The sequence below is a fragment of the Notolepis coatsorum genome (genome assembly GCF_963971535.1).
Source record: "Notolepis coatsorum genome assembly, chromosome: 15".
NCBI lineage: Eukaryota > Metazoa > Chordata > Actinopteri > Aulopiformes > Paralepididae > Notolepis > Notolepis coatsorum.
In genome coordinates this window covers 78,425,353-78,445,444 of record NC_140179.1, presented here as the reverse complement: position 1 = coordinate 78,445,444, position 20,092 = coordinate 78,425,353, and the positions used below count along the sequence as shown (strand labels likewise).

Here is a 20,092-nt window from a genome sequence, read left to right as displayed (position 1 = left end):
AGGCCTGTAATTCCTTGAAAACAGCCAATTTTTTAACTACTTAAAAAATGACTTACTCCTTTTGGGGGAGCATAGGCCGTCGACAACAGTTCGCCAGGGTCCTCTGTCCTGTGCTTTTCTTTCCAGCTGTTTCCATGTCAGTCCGCTCTGTGTGATGTCTGTCTCCAAGTCCCTGCGCCAGGTGTTCTTGGGCCGGCCTCTCTTCCTTTTGCCTTGGGGGTTCCATCTAAGGCCCTGTCTGGTGGTGCTGTCTGGTGGACACTGTACACTATACATTGGAATATTGACAAAGCCATACTTGGTCATTTACTGTACATTGGAGGGGGTTTGGGTTAGGACATTTTCAGGGGCCAGTTTCGAATTGCAGTCTCCCATAGGTGTTCTTTGAGAGTGTTTTTGAAAGTGGGTAGTGATTCACATTCCTTTACAGCTTTGGGTAGGGCGTTCCACATTGATGTGGCATAATTGCGAAACGTGTTTAGTCCCTTGTTTGAGCCGAATCTGGGTTTAACATGATTTGTGGAGCTCCCTCTGGTGTTGTGATCGTGGTATTCACTGACCTTTGGGAAGTATTTTGACATGTACATGGGTACCTTGGTCGTGTAGTGTATCTTGTAGACCAGGCCCATTGCAAGTTGCTGTACTCTGTCGTCTACTCTAAGCCATCCTAGGTTGTCAAAGTGGGCAGGGGTGAGGTGGGTTCTAGGAGTAAGGTCAAGCAGTAGTCTGACCAGTTTGTTTGTGATGTTTGTAATCTTGTTTTTAGTGCCTTTGAGGTGCTTTGGTACCATGCGGTGCAAGCATAGTCGTAGTACCCTTGAATGAGTGCTCCTGCCAGAGTCTTCAGGGTATTCTTGTTTACCAGAGAGGAGATCCGGTACAAGAATCTAGTTTGTTGGTTGACTTTTTTTTATTACATTGGATGCCATTTTGTCACAGGAAAGATTAGCCTCTAGGATGGAACCCAGGTAGGTAATTTCATCTTTCCTTGTGACAATATTGTCACCTACTGTAGTTGTGGCATTGGCTGAGGTCTCCTTTCTTAGGTATTTTGACCAAGTAGCCTTCTTTCCAATCTGTTGGCCCTTCTTCTTTCTCCCAGATCTTCTCAAACAGAGGGTGTAGCATGTGTCTATGTCTGCCTTCAGTGCCTCCGCAGGGATGTTGTCTGGTCCTGCTGCCTTACTATTCTTTAGTTGTGCAATGGCCTGTTGGATTTCCTGCTTGCTGGGCTTCCCACAGTTGATGACTATGTCAGTCTCCGCAGGTTGAATGTCCGGGGGGTTAGGTGGTGTCGGTCTATTCAGGAGTTCTTCAAAATACTCTGCCCATCCCTCTTGCTGTTGGTCCAGTCTTGTGATGGTCTTTCCTTCCTTGTTTTTGATTGGTCGTTCTGGTCTGCTGAACTTTCCGGACAGTTTCTTGGTGGTGTCACACAGTTCCTTCATGTTGCTGCTGCCTCTTCTGCTTCTTTAGCCAGGTTGTCTTGTAGTTTCGCTTGTCCTTCTTGGCATTTCTTCTGACCTTTCTGTTTGCCTGAGTGTGTACTCTCTTTGGGCTTTTGCCTTGGTTGCCTTGGTTTTTTAACAAGGTGCTTAAAAAGTCCTTGGAATTCAGATCAACCATTCGCATTGAAAGTTTTGTTCATCCATGATCAAATTGTTCTGAATCAAGAAATAGATATTTTTTGATCTAAAGTGTAACTAATAGTCGGAAATTGTTTTTTTAAGCCATAAATATTGGATCAGATTTTTTTCAATAAAAAACAGCATTTAAAAGTGAATTGTATCCTTTTAAATGCGCTTTTAAAATGAAAAATAGTGCTTAGGAAAGTACTTGAAAGTCCTTAAATTTCATTTAGCAATGTCTGTGGGAACCCTGTGACAGTAATGGAGCATGTGGTCCCATTATTTGCAACATTAAGCCTGGAAACCTTAAGTACATGTGGGTGGGTGGTCGCATCTGTTTGTGCCTGCATTCATATTCCAGTCAGACCAGGCCACCCCTCCTCCTCTATCCCCTCATCTCCTCCTCTCTCCCCTCATCCCCTCCTCCTCTATCCCCTCATCTCCTCCTCTCTCCCCTCATCTCCTCCTCTCTCTCCTCATCTCCTCCTCTATCCCTCTCCCTCCATCCCCTCCTCTCTCCCTCCATCCCCTCCTCTCTCCCATCATCCCCCCCCTCTCCCTCCACCCCCTCTTCTCTCCCTCCATCCCCTCTCTCCACCACCCCCTCCTCTCTCCCTCCATCCCCTCCTCTCTCCCTCCATCCCCTCCTCTCTCCACCGTCCCCTCCTCTCTCCCTCCATCCCCTCCTCTCCCTCCACCCCCCCCTCTCTCCCTCCATCGCCTCCTCTCTCCCTTAATATTTGCAGTCTCAGTCCACTGACGATGAGAGAAACACCAGCTTACTCTCTCTCCTCCTCTCTGTCTCTCTCCCTTTCTGTTTCCTCTCTCCTCCTCCTCTCTGTCTCTCTCCCTTTCTGTTTCCTCTCTCCTCTCTCTCCTCCTCTCTGTCTCTCTCCCTTTCTGTTTCCTCTCTCTCCTCCTCTCTGTCTCTCTCCCTTTCTGTTTCCTCTCTCCTCCTCCTCTCTGTCTCTCTCCTCTCTGTCTCTTCCTCTCTCTGTCTCTCTCCCTTTCTGTTTCCTCTCTCTCCTCTCTGTCTCTTCCTCTCTCTGTCTCTTCCTCTCTCCTCCTCCTCTCTGTCTCTCTCTCTCTCCTCTCTGTCTCTTCCTCTCTGTCTCTCTCTGTCTCTCTGCCTTTCTGTTTCCTCTCTCTCCTCTTTGTCTCTTCCTCTCTCTGTCTCTTCCTCTCTCTCCTCTCTCTGTCTCTTCCTCTCTGTCTCTCTCCTCTCTCTCTGTCTCTCTCCTCTCTCCTCTCTCTCCTCTCTGTCTCTCTCCTCTCTCTCCTCTCTGTCTCTTCCTCTCTCTGTCTCTCTCCTCTCTCCTCTCTCTCCTCTCTGTCTCTTCCTCTCTGTCTCTCTCCTCTCTCTCCTCTCTGTCTCTTCCTCTCTCTGTCTCTATCCTCTCTATCTCTTCCTCTCTGTCTCTCTCCTCTCTCTCCTCTGTCTCTCTCCTCTGTCTCTCTCCTCTCTCTCCTTTCTGTCTCTCTACTCTCTCTCCTCTCTGTCTCTTCCTCTCTCCGTCTCTCTCCTCTCTCTCCTCTCTGTCTCTCTCCTCTCTCTCTCTCCTCTCTGTCTCTCTCCTCTCTGTCTCTTCCTCTCTCTGTCTCTCTCCTCTCTGTCTCCTCCCCTGCCTCTTCCTCTCTCTGTCTTGCTCCTCTATCCTCTCTGTCTCTTCCTCTCTCTGTCTCTCTCTCCTCTCTGTCTCTTCCTCTCTCTGTCTCTATCCTCTCTGTCTCCTCCCCTGCCTCTTCCTCTCTCTGTCTCTCTCCTCCTCTCTCCTCTCTGTCTCTCTCCTCTCTGTCTCTTCCTCTCTCTGTCTCTCTCCTCTCTGTCTCTCTCCTCTCTGTCTCTTCCTCTCTCTGTCTCTCTCCTCTCTGTCTCCTCCCCTGCCTCTTCCTCTCTCTCAGCCTCCTCTCCCTCCTGTCTTATCAAGGTCCATCAGACTCTCCCTCCCTCCCTTTCTCTTTCCCTCTGTCTCTCTTCTGCTACCTATATCTCTATATCTCCATCCCGGTCTCTTTCTCTCTATATAGTGCATCTCTAATTGTTTCTCTCTCTCTCCCTATCTCTCTCTCTCCCTATCTCTCTCTCTCTCTCTCCCTCCCTACTTTTCCGCTTTACCTGCAGTCGTTCCCAGTGTCTCATTTTATCAAGAGCAGCTGGTGGTGGTGGCGTGTGTGTGTGTGTGTGTCACTGTATTTGTGTGTGTCACTGTGTGTGTGCCAGTTGGTGTGGCAATGCGCTGGCCCCTGAAATTGCTTTATGGGATTAACTCTTGTCTCTGCGTCTCTCAAATCTCCTGTTTGCAGTCGCCGCCCCCCGCCACCCCACACACATGTTCTTTCTCTCTCTCACTCTCGTACACACACACACACACACACACACACACACACACACACACACACACACACACACACACACACACACACACTCACAGCACATACAATACGCACTTCCCTTTAGAGAGCATAAGGGACTTGAAATTAGGGATGCACCAATCCGACTTTTTCAGTCCCGATACCTGGGTTTGGGTATCGGCCAATACCGATACCGATCCGATACCCATTGTCCAATTCCCCCCCCAAAAAACGTTAAAAAACTAAATCAAAAAACCGTGCTGCGTCACGGATCTGGTTGACTCCGAGTTCGATTCCCGGACCCACCGTAATTTGCCGAATGTCTTCCCCTGCTCTATATCCCGTTTCACCCTGTATCTGTCGGTCATGCTTGACCAGAAAAGCAATAAACGCTAAAAAATCAAGTAAAAAAAAAAAAAATCAAGTTCAAGTTTCTTTAATAGTTGTCATACAGAAGTACAGAATACTTTTATACAAAATGCTTCTTACTGTTACGCTCCAGAGACTGTGCTAGACAAGATAAGTATGAAATAAAATAAAGTAGCATGTAAAAAGAAGTAAAAATAGAGGTCCCAGTGTTCAGTATAGACATATGTACAATGTTCGATGCAGACTAGAAGTAACCGAGTTACCATACAATATACAATATACTATGCAATACGGGGTTTCCGTTAGAATTTTTTTTTGCAGGTCTGAGTGTCCGGTAGATTTCAATCTACCGGACAAATGGGATAAATTCCGGTCAGAGTTTATTGAGCTTAAAAACAATTGATAGGCCTATATAAAGAATGACATCATCAAGGCATTTATAATATTTGAACTTAAAACTAGGCTACTTTTGCGTATATACAGTCATTAATATATTCCAAATAAAATAAGTCCCTCAAGACTTCGTGCTGCTGCCGACTTGAGGTGTCGGTGGGCAGTCTGCCCGACCTTAATAAACAGCAGTCTGTTATAATCACATTTTTATGAGCTAACGAATTCCGTTATATTGGACATTTGTATTAATTATAGCAAGCGAAGAACTGAGAAATTTGGCAGAGAGAGACGGCAACATTATCGTGGGTTTGCGTGATGTATATCTCCACCTCCCAACGACTTGGTGCTGGTCATAATGTCCGGTGAAAATAATTCCCTCTAAACACAATTTGATTATTTGAATTGTATTCAAATAGGCTAAAATTAAATAGCCTATGCGATGAACGAAACAATCATTTGTTTCATCGTTGCTTCACCAAGCAGCCGGTCTAATAATGACATCCTGTTGTCAGCGCGAGCTGGCTGCTGATATATTTACGTGACGCATGGAGCAGCAGTGTTTTTAGGTCCGGTCTGGAAACCGCTCAGCAGCGCCCCCACCCAACAGCTGAATTGCCAATGGCTGAATTGGAGTACTGCACCCTGCCGGCCGGCAGATGGATGCTTCTCGCAAATATATCAGCAGCCAGCTCGCGCTGACAACAGGATGTCATTATTAGACCGGCTGCTTGGTGAAGCAACGATGAAACAAATGTAATGATTGTTTGTTTCGTTCATCGCATAGGCTATTTAATTTTAGCCTATTTTAATACAATTCAAATAATCTAATTGTGTTTAGAGGGAATAATTTTCACCGGACATTATGACAGGAGAGATTAAATATGTCGGACTTCAACAGATTTTGCCGGTCAAATACCGGTAATTACCGGCTAACGGAAACGCTGAATACTAAAATACAATACTATATAGTGCAAAGCAGAAATGCGATGAGGTACAATTTAGGTACAATTTACAGTAATGTGTACGAGTTGTAGTGCAAATCCTTTACCAATAAATATAAAGTGTGTTTAGGTGATCTAAAGTGTGGAGAGTGGGTGCTGCAGTGTGTTGTTTGTTTAAAGTGAGTGTGTGCATGTGGATGTGTGTGCTGTGTGCATTTGATGGTTGTTGCATAGTGTTTATTGTTCGTTGAGCATCCTGATGGCCTGGGGATAGAAGCTTCTTCTGAGTCTCTGTGCTCGCCTTGAGACTCCGGTATCGCTTGCCTGACCGCAGCAGTTCAAAGAGGCAGTTGTTCGGGTGGCTGGAGTCCTTGATGATTCTCTTAGCCTTACCCCTGCACCGCTTGTTGTAAATGTTCTGGAGAGTGGGAAGCCCCCCTCCAATTGTGCGTTCGGCTGAACGTGCCACTCTCTGTAGTCTGCTTCGGTCTTGTGCGGTGCTATTCCCAAACCAGGAGGTGATGTTGCCAGTCAGGATGCTCTCTATTGTACATGAGTAGAAGTTCTTAAGGATCTTCTGACTGACTTGGAACTTCCTTAGGCGCCTGAGGAAGTAGAGGCGTTGTCGTGCCTTCTTCACAACACTGTCAATGTGTGTTGTCCATGTCAAGTCCTCGGATATGTGGGCTCCGAGGTACTTAAAACTGTTCACTCTCTCAACCGGTGCCCCGTCGATGCTGAGGGGGCTGTAGTCCTTGACCCCCCACCTCCTAAAGTCCACAATCATCTCCTTTGTTTTGCTGACGTTCAGGGAGAGTCTGTTCTCCTGGCACCATCCCGCCAGGACCTTGATTTCTTCCAGGTAGGCCCTCTCGTCGTTTGCAGAGATCAGGCCCACCACTACTGTGTCGTCAGCAAATTTGATGATGTGTTGTTGCTCCGCTGAGCCACACAGTCATGTGTGTACAGGGAGTAGAGGAGGGGACTCAGAACACAGCCCTGTGGGGCCCCTATGTTGAGGGTGATGGATGAGGAGGTGCAGTTGCCTGCTCTCACCACCTGGGGTCTGCCCGTCAGGAAGTCCAAGACCCACCCAAATAATTTAATCCACGTTTCTTTTTTTTTATATTAAAATATATTTTGTTTTTAAGAATTGTAAAGGATCACAAGTGTGTTTTTGATTTGTTGTAAACAAAGACAGAAAATAAACTTCATTCAATTAATAAACTGTATGCCTCACTGTGTGGAAGAGACTGGGATCATTCTTTTGTGCAAGGCAACATCAGGCTTGACTTAAAACATTACTTTCCTAACTTAGTGAAACTAAATGTAACAAATTAACACATGGATATAAATGTACTGAATGGTTATTTATTATTTTATTTATTATAAAAAAAACTTTTTTACCGATACCCGATCCAGCTATTTTACTGATATCGGCGGCCGATACCAATATCGGTGCATCCCTACTTGAAATGGTTTGCATTGTGGAAATGAAATCAACGTCTGAGAGCATAAGGGACTTGAAATGGTTTGCATTGTGGAAATTAAATCAACGTTTGATTGTGTCCAGTGGTTCTTCCTTCTGAATGGGTTCTGTCTGAGCTGAGGTCCCTACTGGCTCTCTGGACTATTCAGAACTCCTGCTTGTAATTGTGCTGCCAATTGAATTACTTCCTACATGTGAAAGAATGAAGGGATCCTCTTGATGTGGAGGAGCTTAATTATCTTCCCATTACCTCTTCCTCTCTTTGTCTGCTTTATCCCCTCTCTCTCTCTCTTTGCTTTAATCTCTCTCTCTCTGCTTTAACCTCTCTCTGTCGCTCTCTCTCTTTGCTTTAACCTCTCTCTCTGTCTCTCTCTCTGCTTTAACCTCTCTCTGTCTCTCTCTTTGCTTTAACCTCTGTCTCTCTGTCTCTCTCTTTGCTTTAACCTCTCTCTGCGTTAACCTCTCTCTTTGCTTTAACCTCTCTCTGTCTCTCTCTTTGCTTTAACCTCTCTCTGTCTCTCTCTCTTTGCTTTAACCTCTCTGTCTCTCTCTCTTTGCTTTAACCTCTCTCTGTCTCTCTCTCTTTGCTTTAACCTCTCTGTCTCTCTCTCTTTGCTTTAACCTCTCTCTGTCTCTCTCTCTTTGTTTTAACCTCTCTCTGTCTCTCTCTCTTTGCTTTAACCTCTCTCTGTCTCTCTCTCTTTGCTTTAACCTCTCTGTCTCTCTATCTTTGCTTTAACCTCTCTCTGTCTCTCTCTCTTTGCTTTAACCTCTCTCTGTCTCTCTCTCTCTGCTTTAACCTCTCTCTGTCTCTCTCTTTGCTTTAACCTCTCTCTCTCTCTCTCTCTCTCTCTTTGCTTTAACCTCTCTCTCTCTCTCTCTTTGCTTTAACCTCTCTCTGTCTCTCTCTCTTTGCTTTAACCTCTTTCTGTCTCTCTGCTTTAACCTCTCTCTGTCTCTCTCTCTTTGCTTTAACCTCTCTCTGTCTCTCTCTCTTTGCTTTAACCTCTCTCTGTCTCTCTCTCTTTGCTTTAACCTCTCTCTGTCTCTCTCTCTTTGCTTTAACCTCTCTCTGTCTCTCTCTCTTTGCTTTAACCTCTCTCTGTCTCTCTCTCTTTGCTTTAACCCCTCTCTCTCTCTCTCCCTCTCCCTCCTCCTCCTCTTCGTAGCCGGTGGGGACAGCAGCAAGGTGGACGGGGCGCCCCACCGTCCGGAGATCCGGGCCCGGCTGGAGAGCGGGCCCTGTGCCGCGGCCCACTCCCCCCTGGCCGAGCGCAACGGGTTCCTGCAGCTGCGTCTCCATGGTTACCGGGGCAGCTTCCTGTCGTCCACGCTGCGGAACCTGGCCCACTTCCTGGAGGACGACTCCGCCCCCCAGGTCCTCCCCATGGAGATCAGCGTCAGGGACACGCACGTCGACATGAAGGTGGGTCGGGATGCATACACTCTCACACATGCATATATATATATTAAGGCTGTTAATCGATTAAAATATTTAATCTGATTAATCGCATGATTGTCCATAGTTAACTCGCGATTAATCGCAAATTAATCGCATCTTTTTTATCTGTTCTAAATCTACCTTAAATGGATCTTTTTCAAGTTTTAATACCCTTATCAACATGAGTCAACAAATGCTTGCTTTATGCAGCCATTTAACACAAAAGGATGACCCTCATGCATTGCAAATTTGCATCAAATTCAAAACAGAGTGATGCACAAAATAACTTAAAAGAAAATAATAATTTAAAACAATGAATAAAGTGTTCATGAAATAATAGGGGAAAGAAAACGTTAGGAACTTGTTACATTCACCCACACAAGGGCTGAGGACCCCCCCTCTCTCTCTCACACACACACACACACACACACTCTCCCAGCTCTCTTTCTCTCTTGCCCCTTCCTCATCTATCTCACCCCCCCTCTCTATCTCTCTCTCACACACACACACACACACACACACACACACACACACACACACACACACACACACACACACACACACACACACACACACACACACACACACACACACACACACACACACAGAAAAGGAGAATGGCTTAAATTATTTTAGAATACTTCAGCTAATGAAGTTAAATGTTTATTATCATCAACTATCCAGTTCGTTTTTATAGTGCAACGTTTTTCTACTTTTCTACATTAATTGAACCAGTAGAGAGAGAGATGCCCCCCCCCCGCCCGTGCCCCACTACCCCCCACCCTTTCCTTACTCAGCTCAGATGTTTTCTCTGTCTTGAGCAGGGTTAGCTAGGAACAGCTTTCTCAAGCTTCGCACCTTGGGCATGGAATGGGCTACAGGACCATTATCCACTTAGACACCCCGGTCTCTCTTGGTGAATTTAAATCTGTATTACATAACTTCCTATACAAGAAGAATGTTGCTGCTTTCTGTAGTCGGGTCCCAACTGTAAAATTACTGTATTACCCTGTATTATACACTTTTACTATTGTAGACTATTCTGCTTTGTGTTTTTGTGTTTACATGTGATGTATTGTATACATGCTCATTTATTATGTTCTTGTGTGATGTATTGCAAATGTTATTGCTGTCATCTTGGCCAGGTCTCCCTTGCAAAGGAGATCTTGTATCTCAATGGGACTTCCTGGTTAAATAAAAAAAAAATAAAAAATTTAATTGCAGGCTTGGCGATTTTTTATTGCATCATTTCAAATCGCGATTTCGATTAAAAATCGATTAATCGTTCAGCCCTACAGAAAAGGTCAACAAAATATGCCCTAGTGAGAGAATGAAATAACAAAGATTGGCTCTAGGCCTTATGTTCTGACTTCACACTAGAACGGAAGAGGAAAAGACCTTGGACCTCATCTACCGAAGTCGGCCCATGTCACCCCACTTCTTAGGGACCTGCACTGGCTCCCCATTGCTGCACGTATCCGCTTCAAGGCCCTCGACCTGGCATACCGTGCGGCAAAGGGAACCCCTCCCGCCTACCTCCGGTCAATGGTCTCTAACTACACACCCTCGAGACCCCTACGCTCTGCATCTTCTGGCCGCCTCAGACCGACTCCTATCCGAGCTCCGGGAGGGTCATCAAAGAGAAGTCGCCTATTCTCAGTCCTTGCCCCACAATGGTGGAATGAACTACCCATCCCAGTTAGGACAGCCGAAACCTGTCCAATCTTTCGCCATCGACTAAAGACTCACTTCTTCAACCATTATCTGAAATGATTAAAAAAAAATATCTAACCCTGACTAACCTTACTGTCATGCACTTGTCCTAATAAACTCACCTACACTGTAACACGCAACACTTTGATGAACATTGTTACTCAGCTGATAGAGTTGTACCCTTCTTGCTGTCTTGTTGTACAAAACTTGTAAGTCGCTTTGGATAAAAGCGTCAGCTAAATGACTAAATGTAAATGTATATCTCCTGGCCCTCTGGCTGAGTTTAAGAGACACTGTTAAGACTGTCTGTATACTAGTTGATCATATTAACTAGGGATGTTCGATCTTGGCTTTTTTACCGATATCCGATATACCGATATTGTCCAACTCTAACCCTAACTAACCTTATTGTCATGCACTTGTCCTAATAAACTAACCTACACTGTAGCACTCAACACTTTGATGAACATTGTTACTCAGCTGATAGAGTTGTGCCCTTCCTGATGACTTGTCGTACAGAACTTATAAGTCGCTTTGGATAAAAGCGTTCAGCTAAATGTAAAATGTAAATGTAAACTCTTAATTTCCGATACCGATATCAACCGATACCGATATATGTGGGGTTCCCCCCCCTCCCCAATTTTTTTTATATCATTTCAAGTAATTAACATTACATATCTCTTGTCGTGGAATTAACACAACATTATGCATACTTTTGACAATAAATAAAATAAGAATTTGTTCTTACTTGCTTGCCTGGGTAAATAAAGGTTAAATTAATGTAAAAAAAATAAAAACACACCTCATCTCTCTCTCCCCTACACACACAAACCTAACCTCCCACCTCCTGTGTGTCCTGTAGGATGACGGTCCCCGTGACAACCCCTCAGACCCTGAGCCCTCCCCCGTCACGCTGCACGTGGACAGCCTGGTCATACACAGACAGGACGACGGCTCCTTCTCTATAGGAGGTGCACACACACACACACACACACACACACACACACACACACACACAGTCTCTCTATCTCTCACACACACACAGTCTCTCACACACACACACACACACACACACACACACACACACACACACACACACACACACACACACACACACACACACACACACACAGTCTCTCTATCTCTCACACACACACAGTCTCACACACACACACACACACACACACACACACACACACACACACACAGTCTCTCTATCTCTCACACACACACAGTCTCTCACACACACACACCGTCTCTCACACACACACAGTCTCTCTATCTCTCACACACACACACACACAGTCTCTCACACACACACACACACACACACACAGTCTCTCACACACACACACACACAGTCTCTCTATCTCTCTCTCACACACACACAGTCTCTCACACACACACAGTCTCACACACACACACACACACGCGCACGCATGCACACACAGTCTCTCTATCTCTCTCACACACACACACACACACACACACACACACAGTCACACACACACACACACACACACACACACACACACACACACACACACACACACACACACACACACACACACACACACACACACACAGTCTCTCTCTCTCTATCTCTCTCACACACAGTCTCTCTCACTCACGCACACACACACACTTAACACTAGATATCTCCTCCTCTGCTTCAGTGCTGACTCACTGTAGCATTATATACCATTTCAGTTATTCTGTATTCGGTACATTTACTCCTCCAATTTCCTCTCTCTCTCTCGCTCTCGCTCTCGCTCGCTCTCTCTCTCAGTGGACAGCGCACCTGAATCCAACCCCAGGAAAGAGAGCTTGTTGATTGACAACTCTCTGAGCCCAGTCCCTGAGGCCGTGGTGGTCAGCTGCATTCCAAAGGCGACACAGACCCAAGTCCCGCCTACAAGCCCCACTCCGTCAAGCAAAGAACAGGTGACGCTCACACACACACACACACACACACACACACACACACACACACACACACACACACACACACACCAGGGTTCGCACAAGGTCCTTAAAGTGCTTGATTCTTTTACAAAAAAAAGTCGAGGCCTGGATTTCCTTAAACAGCCCATGTTTTTAACAAGGTGCTTAAAAAGTCCTTGAAATTCAAATCAACTGTTCACATTGAAGTTTTGTTCATCCATGATAAAAATGGTTCTGAATCAAGAAATATAAAAAAAATTATTTAAAGTGTAACTAATTGTCTGCAATTGGTTTTAAGCCATAGATATTCTATAAAAAACAGCATTTTAAACGTGAATTGTATCCTTTTAAATGCCTTTGAAATGAAAAATAGTGCTTAGGAAAGTACTTGAAAGTCCTTGAATTTCATGTCTGTGGGAACCCTGACACACACACATATAGCACACACACACACGTATAGCACACACACACTCTATAGCACACACACACGTATAGTCAGTGCACACCACACACTAGTGTGCACTGACCTTGGGTTTTCAACATTTACACAATTATTTGATTCAATGGTGGGTTCTGTTTTATTTTATGCTGCTGGAGTATGTTTTTTTTTTTTTTTTTACTTAATTTTTAGCGTTTATCGCTTTTCTGGTCAAGCATGACCGACAGAAACAGGTTGCAATGGGATGTAGAGCAGGGGAAGACATTCTGAGAAATGACGGCGGGTCCGGGAATCGAACTCGTGTCCCCCAGATCCGTGACGAGCACGGTTTTCCCCGACGCAGAAATAGCGCCGAGATATGCGGTGAGCTACGGGAGCTCCCCTGGAGTATGGGGTTTTGATGATGCACCTGAATGTAATGCTATCCAGAACCGTGCCATGAGATACTTTTTAGGAGTCCATGAATATACACCAAAAGGGGCTATAGAAGGGGACATGGGGTGGGACTCTTGCTTGGTCAAGCAAAAAGGTGAAATGGTTATGGAACCGCCTGGTCCAGCTGCCAAATGACAGGGTGACAAAAAAGATATTTAACTGGGACAGAGCACACAGTCATCCCTGGTCAAGAGATGTCCATGATTTTTTTCTTCTGCTGACTTAAGTATGATTTTTATGAACAATCTGCAGTGTAAGGTTCACATAATTAAAACAAAATGATCAACAATCCATCATGATAAGTGGAAGGTGGAGATATGGAAAAAACCTAAACTTAGAAAATATGTTCTAATTAAAAATGAGTATTTTACTCAACCTTATGTAATGTTAAACTTAAAGAGAAGACGGGGGTCTCTGTGTGCCCAGCTGAGGGCTGGCATCCTGCCATTGGCTGTGGAAGTGGGTAGATTCCAAGGTAAACCTGAGGAGGAGCGGTTGTGTGTTCTCTGTGATCTGGGAGTGGTGGAGGATGAATATAATTTTGTTTTGTATTGCCCTTTGTACACCACTTTGAGGAGGGCTTTATTTGAGAAAATTCAAATTGTAAATCCGGATTTGTTTTGGCAGTCTGAGAGTTGTATGTTGAGTTGTTTTTTTGTGGAGGACATCTTCAGTTTTGCAGGATTTTTGGAGAAAGCACTTGAGACAAAACACACTATATCCTATATAATTTGAATTCCTCTTGTTTCTTTGTTTATATACATTGCGTACAGCTTGTGTTATATTACGTTTTATTGTATTTTCTTTTCTTGTGGCCGTCTTGGTCTATATGTCATTTGTCAAGTAATTGGTCAAGTATATTATTATATACTTATTGTTATGTGTCTTGTAAGCCCATATGGGCTGGGCATACACCTGTATGTAAGACACGAAAATAAAAAACATCAAATCAAATCAAATCATATAGCACACACGCGCGTTTAGCACACACACACATATAGCACACACACACACTCTATAGCACACACACACATGTTTAGCACACACACATAGCACACACACGTATAGCACACACACACACACGTATAGCACACACATATAGCACACACACACACACACACACACACACGTATAGCACACACACTCTATAGCACACACACACGTATAGCACACACACACACACACGTAAAGCACACACACACACACACACGTATAGCACACACACACCACACACACACACACACGTACTGTATAGCACACACACACACACACACATGCGTATAGCACACACACGCGCACGTATAGCACACACACTTCTCCTGTTTTTAAATGTCAACAACCCCCCCCCCCTGTTTCCACACAGATGCTTGTGGAGGAGAACGAGTGTCTGAAGGTGGAGCTCTCCAGAGCCAAGATGGCGCTGGCCGAGGCCCAAATGGAGAAGGACTCCCTGTTGCACCTCATGAAGAACCTCAAAGTCAACACCAGCTAGGCTCCTCCCCCCTCCCCTCCTCCCCTCGCAGACACGGTCAGCCAGTGACACGGAACCACCGCCAGAGGGCAGCAGCGAGTGGCGCGGCTGTTGTGACTGTGTGCAAGGGCAACGTCAACAAGCAACTACACGACGACACAAGATTCCGTTTTCAGCCCCCCCCCCCCCCCTCCTGATTATTACCCACATACACTAGAGACTATACAGACGATAGCTCAGAAAATACACCTTTTTACACAATTTGTTTTGGTTTTCCTGTAGTTTGTGTGTTTCTCTCTCACAGTACGTTCTCATGAGTACGTCAGTGTCTTCAGTGTTGTTGGCCTCTTGAAGCTACTGCTGCTCTTTCAACCTAAACGAAGGGAACAGGGAGGGAGGGAGGGAAGGAGAGAGGAGGAGGAGGAGGAGGAGGAGGAGGAGGAGGAGTGGTTGTGGGGCATGAGGGGGGACACTGAGAGAAGATTGGTGCAAGAACTCGTGACTTGGGAAGGGATTGTTGGCCATGTTTGAGTCCAGCTTCGCGCTCCTGTCCAACCTCCTACCTACTAAGTTGAAATGATAAAACTGATCGCAGATCAGCTCACATGGTTTAGCTTCATTATCCCATTGGAGCAAAAGCAGCGCTGAATGTCATATCTTTTGGCGGAGGAATGTCTTTAACCCTTTGGTTAGTGAAAGGTTTCGCAGTGAAAGGGTTAACCATTTGGTAGTGCGGTAGTGAAAGGGTAAAAAAAAATGGGGGGGGAAACAAGACAGATTTTGCACTGCACTGAAATATAACTTGTAATTTCGTGCTCATCATATGGGTAAATAGAAGATATCGAGCTCTTAATTGTTTTCGGTGTACGATGGTGTTATAGTGGATATTGTACAAGAATGTGAAACGCATACGCAAGCCTTTTTTTCTACAGAATTCTGAATGGTTATGCAGTGTTTCGTGTCCGTCTGTGTATGCGTCTGTGTGTCTGTGTGTGTGTGTGTGTGTGTCCAGCCAGAACAAGCATTTCATTAAGACTGAAAAAAAAATAATTCATATTTATCTTCTTCATTCCATTCCACTGTTTCAACAGCGACGCCCCCCTATTTTTCTATGTGTACATAACCGGCACCTGCAGCCCTTTTAAACCTATAGGCACTGTATATAATATCCCTGTACACAAACATCTTCCAGTCATGTGAGAGAACACCAGCTAGTTAACCCTTTCACTACCACACTACAGAAGGTTAACCCCTTTACTATCACCGGTTAACCTGTCTGTAGTGTGATAGTAAAGGGTTAACCCTTTGTTGTGTGGTAGTAAAAGGGTTAACCCTTAGTTGTGTGGCAGTGAAAGGGTTAACCCTTCTGTATTGTCGCAGTGAAAGGGTTAACCATTTGGTAGTGCGGTAGTGGTTAAATCTGAAATCAACCAATGAGTGGACAGCACACTGGCACAAGAATCTTGTATTTAACCAATAGGGAGGTGTAGTCTGACGTCACTTTGGACCGCCCGCGAGGTCCACCCGTATAGGGATTTATCATTGGGGAAATGGATTATCAGCTATTGTAATAATTCTGCCTCATGAACATTGGCAAGCTTTCCATTTTTGCACAAAATGAGTTCCCTTCTATCAGTAATTATTGTTTAAGCATTTTTGGTTGAAATCAAATTCAGCAATTTTATTTTACGATTAATTGCGAATATTTTCATGTTGAGCTATAGATTGTGGATGAATACACACGGAAAGGTACACCGTGCAATTGTTCATGCTTTATTTGTTTTAAAATTTTTAGAAATGGGCAATGGGGGAAATACGTTGCAATTTAGCGAGGTGGACCGGCCGGAAACAGCAATGACGTAACCACTACACCTCCCTGTTAAGATGGAAGTTTAATAACTCGCATGTCAAGATCCAACCCTTTCCCCACAATGGCTCGGTCAAGCAAGTGCATTGCAAACCCACTGGCCCTAAAAAGTACCATAAATACCAAATAATTGTGTTCTAATTGATCTACTGCTATTGAGTCTACTGCTAAATAACAAGATTGCGACTTCTCTCTGTCCAGTGACCCGTGTTAAAGTCTTTTTTTCATCCAGGTCAATGAGTTCGTACAGTGGATTGATTATTTTAGGAGCGTAATCGTCGAGGGGCTGCAAGAATGTGGGCCAAAGTTAAATTTGGCCACAAGTGAAACTGACCAGACTTTGAATTAAATTTCCCATTGTGGCACACGAGTCATTTTAGGGAGAAGATGCGAGCAAAAAAAAAAGCTTGCGCTTTATAGGACGCCGTTACCCACTGGTCCCGACTGGCCCAGATGACTGAGTGGTTTCCAGCCAGCAGGCCACGCTTATTGTTGGACCTGGCCGCGAGTGCCGTGTACTCTCTCTCCTAGAAGGCACCAGGGGGGAGTAATGAGGGCACATTCAAGCTGCCTGGCTATATAGTATATAGTCCTGTGTGTGCGTGTGTGTGTATGTAGATTTCTATATTTGCATAACCTTTCATGTGTAGTTTTTTCCAGACTATAGTCTTTGCCCATTATCTGCTGCTGTTTCCATGCTCTGTGCCTGTGTGCAGGAAAACACGTTGGGGAATTATTCCAGAGTAGATATAAATAGAACAAAATTGATTTGTGTTCTTGGGTGGAGAACGTGCGTTTGGCTCATTACAGAGAGTTAAAAGGACGATCAGTCCTATTTACAAGTGAATTAAAAAAAACTAAAGAAAAAACACCAGTCCTTACACCAGTGTCTTTACTCGGCAGTGGATACCGTTTGTTCATCGACCTGTCGTCGCTCGACTCTGTATGCAGTTTGTCTGTTTTTTCAGTTCTCACTTATAAGCTCATGTCCCAAACCAGTTTAGGCCAGTTCAGCTGAATGCCCCCCCCCCCCCCCCCCCCTGGTCACGTACATACATGGTACACAACTATAGTTCACTGCACAACTACAACGTCAAGACTTGGAAATTTGTCGGAGGTCGGATTATAACACTTGATTGTATGTAAAGACTCTTGGGAATATTTTTTTCTCTCATGTGTTCTGCCTCCCAACAGACCCTGCCCCCATTAGTGCATAGCCCCTCCCCCCTTTTGGGAAGCTCCACCCCCTTGAGAGCCTGTGGAGAGAAAAAAAAACAATAACAAGAAAGTAAAGTAATAATATGTATTTGTCTGTCAAAGCTGCTGAAATACTGATGAAAATAAAAGGGTATCCAATTGAAATGGTTTTAACATATATTTTGGTGTGAATTCATTTGTTTGTTTGTATGGTCTGTTTTTGTGGTGCAAGTAACATCTATAACCTCTCCTTTTTTCTTCAATGTTGAAAGTAAAGAAAACCAGTAGGAATTTCTCTAAAGATAAATATGTCGATATGTAATAACCTCTTAATTAATCAGTCGACTTTGTTAGTCGATTCTTATGCCTTTTTTTATTTTTCATTTTTTTTATCTACTTTTTCTCCCATTTTCTATTTTTCTCCCATCCCAATTTCGTATCATCCAATTCAACCCTCTCCTGTCTCGAACGCTGTTTCTTGCCTCCCACAAGCCGGCTGCAATGTGGACTAAGTCATACATAGCACGAGTCTCCTCCGATACTCGAGGTAACAGCCGTCGCATCTTTTCACCTGCACAGCGCGATCCTTCAGCGTCAGGGGTCTGCGCTTTGGAGGGGCGCCGCCCCCATCGCTTCCTGATTCTACTGCGCAGGCGCACCAACCGACCTGTAGGAGTCGCTGTCCACAACGTCCGATCCCCACCCATCAGTTTCCCACCCCCTAATACTGCCAATGTGTATTAGTACGGACGACCAGCTAAACTGAAAGCAATGTGGAGCGTCTCCAGTATTCGTGGTGAGCGCCTTGCCCACTGCACCATGTAGCCGCCCTGCCTTTTTCTTTTTCATGCCGAATGAGATCTTCCGAAAAAAAGAATGAGAACAACTCTGGTAAGCACAAGATTTAAAGGGCTGTCTGCATGATTGCATGTGGCAAATAAAATGTTACAGATTGGTTAAGATAATTAAGATAATGCTTGTGTTCGGACATGGGGGCGGATTGTGATCACGCAGGTTTACAGCCGGACTAGGCCGCCGGGAGGGTCAACTCTCGGACATACAGCCCCTCCGATCAATGTGCAGTTAACTTAAGTGCATGTCGTCCAAAAGGGCCTTATGATTATTTAGTCGAGGACCGTAGTAACAACCGTCTGCTCTACATTGAGACCCTGAGGACTGCTTTCCATCAGCAGTAATGTCCCCTGCCTGCCCTGATGTCACTATGAATTGAAAATGGGGGGACCCTGATGTAAACAAGACTAAAGTCTTTCTCTGGTCTGCATCCCCTTAACAATTGTGTGTATTGAGCCGTACTGTATTGTACCCATTCTGCAATCTGTTAATAAAGTTTTCAATCAATCAATGCCTGCTGCTTTGATATATACCAGTTACGGCTGAAACGATATGCCATTTGGAAGAATCGATAAATCGAAGTCATCCGGGTCCACAATTCACAAAGCCTCTCAGAGCAGGAGTGCTGATCTGGAGTCAGCTTCAGTCAGGTTAGTTTGAGGTGAGGTCATGAAGTCACTGAAGTCACTGACCCCGGATCAGAAGTCCCGCCCTGGAAATCTTTTGTGAACCGGTAGTTTCTAACATTACATGTCTTTTTTAGCCTCCTATTGCCCTATTGCTCCTATCACAGCAGACTGGTATTAAGGCTGAGACCACTTATCGATTTATCGATAACTGCGTGAATTCGATAAGTGGCGTCAATTAAATGATCTTAATTTTTGGTTGAAATAAAGTTAGTTATATGGTTTTTAATTTGTCGTTAAAAAATAACTACACTTACCAGTAGAACGCCTGTCCAGTGCTGTCGCCTAATACATCCAGGAGTCTGCTCTGTGGTGACGTCAGTCAGCAGCGCCAGAGTGAAGTGTAGTTCCTCAGTGAACGAAAACATAAACGTTGTTATTTTGCTACTTTTACAATCAATTGTGAATTTTTTGATGTTGAGCTATAGATTTTGGATGAATACACACAGTAAGGTACACCATGCCAATGTTCATGCTTTATTTGTTTTAAACGAGACGATTTAGAAATGGGTCCATTGGAAATACATGGCGTTTTCAAGAGGGGTGCACCGCGCGGGAAACAGCAATGACGTAACCACTACACCTCCCTATAGACCAGGAAGTAACCACTACACCTCCCTATAGACCAGGAAGTAACCACTACACCTCCCTATAGACCAGGAAGTAACCACTACACCTCCCTATAGACCAGGAAGTAACCACTACAGCTCCCTATAGACCAGGAAGTAACCACTACAGCTCCCTATAGACCAGGAAGTAACCACTACACCTCCCTATAGACCAGGAAGTAACCACTACACCTCCCTATAGACCAGGAAGTAACCACTACACCTCCCTATAGACCAGGAAGTAACCACTACAGCTCCCTATAGACC

At 44.7% G+C, this 20,092-nt stretch overlaps 1 protein-coding gene across 1 annotated transcript in view; it reads left to right on the top strand.

Annotated features, from left to right (window-relative positions):
- The window catches only part of bltp3b (bridge-like lipid transfer protein family member 3B), a 124,028-nt gene extending 109,041 nt beyond the window's left edge, over positions 1-14,987 (top strand). The window contains 4 exon segments of the mRNA XM_084331051.1: positions 8,342-8,598; positions 11,189-11,297; positions 12,116-12,270; positions 14,508-14,987. Of these exon segments, the coding sequence (XP_084187177.1) occupies positions 8,342-8,598; positions 11,189-11,297; positions 12,116-12,270; positions 14,508-14,636 (650 nt within the window). The 3' untranslated portion in view covers positions 14,637-14,987.
- The last annotated feature ends 5,105 nt before the right edge of the window (positions 14,988-20,092 follow it).